Source organism: Castor canadensis, chromosome 7 (genome assembly GCF_047511655.1).
Source record: "Castor canadensis chromosome 7, mCasCan1.hap1v2, whole genome shotgun sequence".
Classification (NCBI taxonomy): Eukaryota; Metazoa; Chordata; class Mammalia; order Rodentia; family Castoridae; genus Castor; species Castor canadensis.
The window spans coordinates 39,521,168-39,530,855 of NC_133392.1; the positions used below are offsets into that span (position 1 = coordinate 39,521,168).

Consider the following 9,688-nt stretch of genomic DNA (forward strand, 5'->3'; position numbering starts at 1 on the left):
TTTATGAAAAGAAGCACAGCACTTTTTCTTTCCCTTTGGAGATGCTCATAAAACCTTAGAGGCCACAAATGATTCAAATTACTGACTGCCATAAAAATTAGATCCACCTACTGCAAAATGAAAACTCACATTTATGGTTCTGCTAAAACATTTTCTTCTCTCTCTCTCTCTCTCTCTTTTATAGACAAAACTCTGACTACTGTAGAAAAAAAGGTCATGATTCATGATCCAAAGCAGCATAATGGAGATGAAATAAACAAGGCAAAACAGGTGGAAACAGTGAAATCATTTGCCAAGACTGCAAAATGGAATGCGGCTTCTGTGCTTTCTTGGGATGGCTAAAACGTGATAAAACAGGATGATCTGTTGTACAAAGTACATTATGGGGGAGGTGGTGGCCTCTTCTTTTCTTTCTGTGGGTCAGTGCTATTGTGTGCAAATGAAAATAGTTCTCAGTGTAAGACAGTCAGATCATCTCAGCAGTAAGCACACTAACAGAACTGAGTTCCAGAAGGGAAGCAGTTTCTGGTGCTTTGCCTATGTCCCCATCCATGCAAGTGGGAGAAAATTCCAATGCACACTTCCCATGCTTCTGAGTCTAGGCCTTGTGATGAATATTCAGGAACCATTCACGTGACAGAATACATTTTGTGCTATGACAGAAGGGTGTCTTTCCAAGCAAACTGCGGTAAGCAGAGTGTTGAATATGTTGCATGTCCATGTTAGAAAACAGAACCCAGTCATTAGCTAAGACAAACGATTTCCCAGAGCAGTGTTTGTTTAGGCTTCTGTCAAATAGTTTGGCTTTTCTGCAGGGTCCCTGTGATTTCCCACCAACGAACTTTCTTTGTTAACTCCCTTATCGTGGTGGTGTAACTTGGGAACAGAACTCAGGATGGAGAGAAGCATAAAACCCAATAAAGCTTTTTCTTGCACTCACACTTCTGAGGAGTCCTGAGAGGTGAGGGGGATTCCTTGGTGAGGATTTGTACCTGGATGAAGAGTGAGTGCTACCTAACTGCATTGTATATTAACGTGATTATTGACACGTTGCTGACTCACTTTCTATAAGGGTGCAGTGAGCCTATGGGGCAGGTCTGTAACTGTATGTTATGAAGAAGTGTGGCAATTGTTGTCCACTAATTGTTGTGGTGCTTTTGGAGATAGGTCATAAACATATGAATTCAACTAGATTGTGTGATTTGGGGGTCACCTGGACCACTGTTGGGAAAAGTTCCAGAACACCATTGGTTTCGTCTAGAGAAGTTGTTTCCGTTTTCTCTGTATCTTAAATGTGTGCCGGCTTAATTTTGTCATGCAGCCCTTCTTTCCCCAAATAAAAAGTGGTAGGCATTCGGGCAGGTAAAGAAACAAAAGAGGTCCCTTTGTGGATTGTATTTTTTTAAATGGTTCTATGTAATAAGTCCGAGCCTAGGAGATGGAAAGACATAGATCAAAAAAGAATAATACCCATAAACTGTAAGGGAAAAATGAATGCAAACCTTCATTTGATAAAAGAGAACTGAAAGAGAATATTATTTTCCTATGATAAAGGAGTGTGTCCTCTCACAAGATAAAGTGAAATTCCAACATGGATTATGGACTTCTTCCAAATGTTGATGCTTCTTATCAGTCACAGGGAAGGGCTGCCTTTCCTGCCAGGGGAGGTGGGGTCTGTCCTGTCAAAGCTTGTATAAATTCCTGAACCGCAGATTTGCTAAAGTGACCGTATATACTTATAGTCATAACTTAAATGATTATGATCATATATATGTTGTTAAATTTGAAAATGTTTTATTATATTACATCAAATAAAGGTTATTTGTAGCTGTAATAAAGTAACTTAAATGTTTTTTAATAAAAGGTCTGATGTCATACCTATTGTTCTACAAAGGATGGCAGAAAGGAAAACTATATGCTAAAATTCCAGCAGGTAGCTGCACATGGTGGAACATGCCTGCATTCTCGGGCTGAGGCAGGAGGATTGAGAGTTCAAGGACAGCTTGAGTTACATTTCAAGACCCCTGTCTCAAGCAAAACAAAACAAAATAAAAAATTCCAACAGGTAGCTGACCATTCTGTACTAAATTATACCTCAACATGAGGGTTCATCTATTTAGTAAGCTTTAATTACTGTTCATTATTTGAGTTGATTAATGAGCATTTATTTGGCTCCTGTGACCTTCAGCATTGTAGGCTTAGAAAGAACAAAGTGGGTTTGGCATAGTCCCTACTTTTAAGGAATTTGCCATCAGGTAGAAAGCAGACATATTTCAGATTGTCACAATATAGCAGGTTGTAGCAAGTGGGATTTTTCTTTCCTATAGCATAAGGCAATTCCTTATGGTTAGTTAGCTATACTAATTTAAGGTTTCAAATGTGTTTAATTTTTTTAATGAGGACCTTTGTTATTCAAATTGGTTGTTTATCCTGCCTGACTTGAATGAGTATTGAGCTCTCTGCTTCATTCTGGCTACAGGGGCTGCAATTCATGTAGACATTGTGCTTTAAATGCAGGACATGCAAATGAAAGGCACAGGTTGGAATTGAAAAGGAATGAGAAAAATATCCAATAGTTAATACCATTTCACATGACATAATTTGTTGCCAAAGGCACAGCTTTTGTTTTAACTGAGAATTGAGAAAAATGATTGAGGTAAACGTTTTATATCTATTTTGTGACTCTTCAAGTAATAATGACTACTGTGACTAATGTGTCTTCTCACTCTAGGGTATCAGCTGTCATCAGGCTAAGGCTGAGTATTGGGAAGCAATGCTGGGAAGGGAAGAACTTGTAACAGATAACTGGATAGCTGTTGCCTTAGTGTTTAATTATATTCTGTAAATATAAAAAACTCATCATCCTCCTGGGTTTTCTGGAAACTTTCAGAATTCTCCAGGCATTTACCATAATATCCTGTGCTTGAAATGTTTGTATTGTATCTGATGGTCACATTTCATACAGTTTTATTACATTAATTGATTGCAGGCATGAGATCAACAGTATGAAGTAAAAATGCAGGCTATTTTTCAAAGAGTTTATGCTAATATAATTGTCTGAATCGCCATCTGGAGATGGCAGGAATTTTCCTTCCAGCATTTAAATATTCAGCTGAATCATCAATTTAATGGATATGTTTGCAAATCTTGAATTATTTTAAACAAACTGTGCTCCTTCCCATCTCAGGACCTTTGCACATGTTTCCTCTCTCTGGGATATTCTTCCTACTCTCAATTGTTTATTTGATATATCTTCATTATTGTTTTCCTCACTAGGATACCCATCTACCTAGCACCATCTTGGGAATGTACATACTGTAGTCATATAATAAATGTTTCTTAAAGGGAAAGAAGAAGAAAAAGAAGGAAGGAAGAATGAGGGAAGAGAAAGGAAATAAAGGAGAGAAGGACCCCAGTTGATTAAGCACTGTTTTAAATTTTTATATGAGGAACTAAGGAGACTTGGCAGGACCAAGTGGATGTCCAGTGAGTGGCAGACAAGAAGCAAGAATTAAGCTTTTCTGTGTGCACCTTAGGCAGGCCCTCCACTACATAGTGCTGCTTCTTCTGCATGGGTTCCTCATATCAAGAGAGCAACCTTTTCTTAATTTTCTGCACTAGTGGAGCAGAGCTGTGTATGTGCTATGGCCCATATGTTAAAACTTGTTTATCTATAGCTAGCTAGATGGCCCTTACAGCTCACAAAGAAGCCATTTGGAAAGTTTCAGAGGGTCAGCACATTTTGAAAATACCCAGAGTAATGCATATTACTCATTACTTACTCTAAGCTTAAGGTGAGAAATACCATTAGGTATTATGTATAAACATGCAGACTTTGAGAACCAACTCTGGGGGTCTAGTTTCCAGAGACAGAAATTTATCTAATTGGATGGTTCTTTAAACATGTGTTATCTACACTTTTTTTTTTTTTGGAGAAAAAATGACTTTCTTAATGTAAATATTTTGCATTTTAAGTTCCTCCTGGGCTCAAGAAAAACAAAAAAGAAACCCTACTCATGTAGAATAAGATAACAGAGATATGACGTGATCATATTTTACTAAAAATGTAAAAGAAAAATGTACTAAGGTTAATGTGAAATAGAAAGTGAGATAGATTGACACATAAGAGAAACAGATTTACAGATAAATTATGTTGTGTCTTTAGCACTTTGAAAAAAGCTAAGATGAAGGTATTATAAAGGTACTAGTGGAGAGGAAAAGTGGTAATCCAAAGTAGCAGATGGTAAGAAATAACTGAAGTTTGCTTTGATGTGTATTGTGTAATATTTTGGTACCAAATTACCTTTTTTAGTTACATTGTGATTAGGCTATTATTAAAGTGCTCTTTATTCCATACACCCGCACAAACTCACAGTAGGAGAGGTGGTTCAGAGGTGTCATGAGAGGCAGCAGAAAGTCAACTATAGGTATAAGTTTTGGGTAATTCACAGAGTGAATAATACACCTATATGAAATGAGATATAGCTGTATCCGCAAACAATCATAAAGCTGAAGAATCTCCTGATCTAGTTCAACCCTCTACTGTTTTGCAGGTGAGAAAATGCTCTTCCAGGACTGTGTTTTGTCTGAATTTGTTTAAAGGAGAATGGTATGTAGCAGTGCTTTGCAAAATCTCTTTGATGAAGTAACCATATTTTGAGTCTGTTACATAGCTATGCATTTAAAGAATATAATAAAAATTAATCTTAAGAAAAATGAAGGGAAAAGGCATATAATATAGAAGTCTGATTTTCTTACTAGGTTCAACTGGCAAAAATTATATTCCAATAAATATGATCAGAACAGAGAAAAGAAAAAGAATCACAAGAACTAGTCATTGTTCATTGAACAATTACTGAATTAGGGAAAAACCTAACAGTTACCCATACAAAGGAATTACTGTAGCATAATCATCACCTGTGCAGGACACCAAGTTTGCATACCTCTTTTGTAGCCTTCCTAACAGGAAGAGTGAGGACCTATAAGGGGCAGCTCACCTCTGAGAACTATACCTGGAATGGTATGGTACAGAGAAGTGTCTACTTCAGTCCATGATCTGAAATAGTCATGGGCTAGTTGTCAATAACTGTAACCTTTTTAAAAGGTCATGTTATTAGAAAGGCTACTATCAAGTGACCACAACACCTTACATCTTAAACCTAGTGTTTTACAGACTTCACTCTGAGTAAGAATTATTTAGGGAGCTTGGTAAATGTGAAGATTCCTGGACCCCATTTTAAGAAATTTTGATTTGTTATTTGTTGAGTGGGATGCAGAGTGAAGAAGGCTTTTAACTGGCTTACCAGGTCATTCTGGTACAGCTGGTCTGGTTTCTAAATTTGAGAATTACTATTCTTTTACATGTTGGCCATTTATATTATCTTGTCAATTGTGTGTGCTATTGGTATGGAAAAGCATGACAAATATGAAAAAATACTAACCATTTATATGGATTTAGAATCTGTCAAGGAAATGCACAACTTCTCATAAAACTTTCTCTTTCTTACCTTTTAATACTCAGTGCTTACTATTGGTATCAAAAATCCATCAAGCTTATGGAGGAAAATAATCCATGTATCACCTTTGATAGCTCACAAATATACTTTCAGACCGATAGATGCTCAGATTTAAGTGATTACTATTAGTTTCTTTCTAACTTGGTCCCGAAGTCACTGGGAGTGGCCATAAGCCAAGGTAGCCACTCTCTTAAGAGAGCCCTAGAAAGTTAGGTTGAGGTAAGACACAATAAAAGTGAAACTAAAATACATGAAACAGAAGAAATTACTACTCACAGGTCCCAGAGAGGAGACTGGGGCTGACAGGATGCTGATGGGAAGCCTGGAGGTGACAGGGAACTCAACCAGTGGGTAGGGAGCTAGATAGAGAGGGCTTTTGGGATTATGCCTTTATTGAGGTCCATGGAAGTTATCTTTTGGGCTTTTCTGAGGGGTTTGTGGGTTGGCCAGTTTAAAGAAAACATTTGAAAAGGGGGTGACTTATGTTACATGATTTTAGGGTTGACCATAAGGTTTTACGTGGTCAGCAGTTGTGGGAGGTGTTGGGATTTAAGTCAGTGAGACCAAGAACAAGTGGGCTAATTTCACAACCACATGGAGGAGGGAAGTTTTAACTAGGCTAAAGGTGATAAGGTACATTTGAGTTTCAGATTCTTAAGTCAGTCCTAAAAATGAATCCCAAAAAAACAACTATATTAAACAAATTTACAATAAATGCAGAGCTGGCAAATTCCCACATTATTGAGTCACTCCTTACATTAACTAATTAATATTGGCACTAGTAAGGGGTCAGCTGAAAAATCAATGCATCACATTTCTGTTCCCATGGCAAAGTAACTGATCAAATGTTTGTCATCAAAATGAATATTAGATCTTTGTAAAATATGTGTTGAATATTATCCATTGAGTGAGAGAGATGTTGACATTGTCCAAGGGTGCACACTTATACTGGTAGATGTGTATTTATATGGATATTTTATGACAATGAAATATCAGCTCACATTAACTGAGTGCTAATAACTCATCAGTTATTCTGATAATCTTCACAAGAATCTTAAAAGATTATTGTTATCTCAATTTTTATGGGTGAAGGAACTGAATCTAATGGAGTCCAATGACATTAGTCTTTAAGTTGAAAAACTGAGCTCTCAGCCAATGTATACTTTTCATAACATCCTCCTTTCCATTCCACAAAATGCATCTTAGTAGTTACCAACTGTGTTAGTGAGACTTTTCATCTTTGTGATAAATACCTTAGAGTAAGAACTTAAAATGAGGAAAGATTTGTTTTGACTCATGGTTTCAGTCCATGGTCTCTTGGCCCCATTGTTTTTTAAGCTTGAGGCGAGACTAAACATCACTGCGGAGAGGACATGATAGAGAAGAGATACTTATCTCTTGGCAGCCATGAAACAGGGAGAGAATGCCTGTGCTAGTTGACTTACTCCTTCACATTTTATTTCATCTGGGGTCCCATTCTGTTGGATGGTGCCATGCACATTCAGGGTGGGACTTCTCCCTTTTAGTTAACTGTCTTTGGAAATGCCTTTCAGAAGTATGCTTTATTAGTCACCTAGGCTTCTCTCAAACCAATCAAGTTGACAAATAAGATGAACCATCACAGTGATTTTGTGAGTCTGTAAATTTGCAACTGAACTCTGAGAGGACCCCCTTTTGGGCCCCCAAATATCTCATTTTTTGCTAAATATTGTTGAATTCCCAAGTTCAAAGTTAAGTCACTGATAATTGTGAAAGGAGCAAAGATTATGATTACTGCTTCTCCATCCTAAGTAAAGGGTTTCTCCATGTCTGAGTATCTTCCTAATAAATCTCTCAGTTATCGCTCTCTCTCTATAGATCTGTCTCCTATTGATTGTTTCTCTGAAGACCCCTGACCAATCCCTGACTGATCCATTGATCTAACTGTTACAAGGTATACTGTTCTATACTTTCCTCATTGAAACTGATCTGTTTTGTGTTCTTTTCTCTTGTATGTGATCTCGCTTTTCTTTTATTTATTTATTTATTTTTGACAAGGTCTTGCTATGTAGCTCAGACTGGCCTCAAACTCTTTATCCTCTTGCCTCAAACTCTCAGGTACTAAGATTCTAGGTGCACCACCACATCTGGCCTTCTGGTGTCTCTTAACCATTATCCAATTAATCAAATATATTATTTCAGGGGCAACATCCTTTTCTTACAAGGCATGTAGTTATATAGAGGAGAGCAATTTCCCAGATCAATGTCTGAACCTGAAGAAATGTTGATGGAAATTTCAGACACTGTGGTAAGTTGATGGTGGAGATAGCAGCTCAAATCATGCTGTGTGCACTTCTTCACTGATCTTAGAGTTGTTTAATTACTTGCAGACTTCCCAGGGGTCCCTGAGGCTGAAAGCATGCTGTTATCCAAACCAATCTACTTGACTTGGGCTGGGTCTCTCTCCTGCCAATGTTAAAGAAGAGAATCAAGGGAATTCCCTAGCTTTTTAAAGGAAAAAAAAAAAAGAGAGAATAATTAGGTAACACCTGAGATTTGTCAGGAAGATTTGGCCAGTTGCCCCCAGCTCCTGGTCTTTGTGGAGATCTGCCTCTGTGCTACAGCTCTGCTGTTCTCCTAGTCTAAGAGAGTAGTTCCAGTGAAGAATGGATAGATTCATCTCATTATTCCATCACCTTCCTTGTCAATAGTTTTGTTTGAAATGTTAGATTACATTTCAGAAATAGGGATAAAATTAACACCTGAAACAATTTCTAGGTGCATGGATCAGAGATTATTCTTCCTACTGCTTATTCTTTTGGCTCTTAAAATTTTTAATTGCAGCATGGTTTTAAATATTGGCTTTTAACTTATCTGCAAAAAATTTACTAGATTTACTTAATTAAATCAATTAAGGCAAAAATTTGGCCTAATTCCCATTCATCTATTTGGATCATTCAAAGCACAGATTTTTGGATGAAAGTCATTTTTAAAATATAATGTGAATTCAAGGGGGCATATAGTTTCACAGCAAAATTGTCTAATAAAGACTGAGCTAGAAGGGCTGGTGGAGTGGCTCAAGTGGTAGAGTGCCTGCCTAGGAATCACAAGGCCCTGAATTCAGATCACTCAAGGATCAAAACACCATTGCTAACTCCTAGTGTTGCCAGATTAGGCAAATACATGTGCAACACACACACATCACACAGTTAAATTCAAATTTAATTTTAATTTACTGAATTGAATTAAAAATTCAATTTACTGAGTTTAAACTCTAGTACCGCAAAATAAAGAATTGAGGTAAAGTATTTTTTATTTCATTTCACCATAGCAAATATGTATAAGAAAGGATACCAGTGTATTTAATTTATTTATCATTGGTGAAGACAGTTGAGGAAAAGACATGTTTTCTTTAAAAGTGATCATAACCAGAATTTTAGAATGATTTTATTACACAAATTATATAAAGACTAAAGCAGAGTTTTGAAATTTGATATTTCAAACAAATGGAAAATGAAGTGTAATAAAACTCATTCATCTATTATGTTATTTTGTCATATTTACCTCAATCTTTTTAATAAAAGAAAAATGTAAATACACAGTTGAGGACCCTTTTTTGCATCCTTTTTTAGAGTGGTGTAACCTTGGGCAATTTCCCCCATACTTGTTTCTGACTTGTTTCCTTCATCTGCAAAATGGAGATAATGCAATCTAGTGCCTCACAGGGCTGGTAAGAGGATTAAATAAACAAAACTGAAGAACTGAGGGCAGAGCCTGGTGGATGCACTGATGCCCAGTTGATGTCAGTTGCCATGGCTCTTGTTTGCCTCTTTGATGTCATTTTCCTTCCTTCTCCCCCCAAAACAGAGGCAGTCACTTTTCTGAAGTCACTGTACATCTTTTTAATCAATGTGTATATGCTTTTAACATATAATATTTGTGACTTAGAAAATTGCAGCACTGTAACTACAACCTACTTTTTTTTCTCACTGCTACATTTCTGAGATCTCTTTACATTGGGAGACATAAATCAAGTTCATCTATTTTAATTCAACTATAATATTTGGTTAATTGAATATATTACAATTCTGCATTTTTCTTTCATGACATTTAATTTATTTCTAGGTTTTTAATTTTATAAAGAATGCTGCTGTGAGTATTTATGGATGTGCTACCCTGCAGTATTAGTAAGA

The 9,688-nt window shown here is 36.6% G+C and overlaps 1 protein-coding gene across 2 annotated transcripts in view; it reads left to right on the forward strand.

Annotated features, from left to right (window-relative positions):
- Htr7 (5-hydroxytryptamine receptor 7) overlaps positions 1–3,173 on the forward strand; it is an 80,660-nt gene extending 77,487 nt beyond the window's left edge. The window contains exon 3 of one of the 2 annotated variants that reach the window (XM_020184949.2): positions 185–3,173. Coding sequence is in view for 1 of the 2 variants with exons in the window: in XM_020184948.2 (XP_020040537.1) it covers positions 185–227 (43 nt within the window). In the remaining variant the exon portion in view is untranslated. The remainder of the gene's footprint in view (positions 1–184) is intronic. The other variant, XM_020184948.2, reaches the window with a different exon arrangement.
- Positions 3,174–9,688: the final 6,515 nt, after the last annotated feature.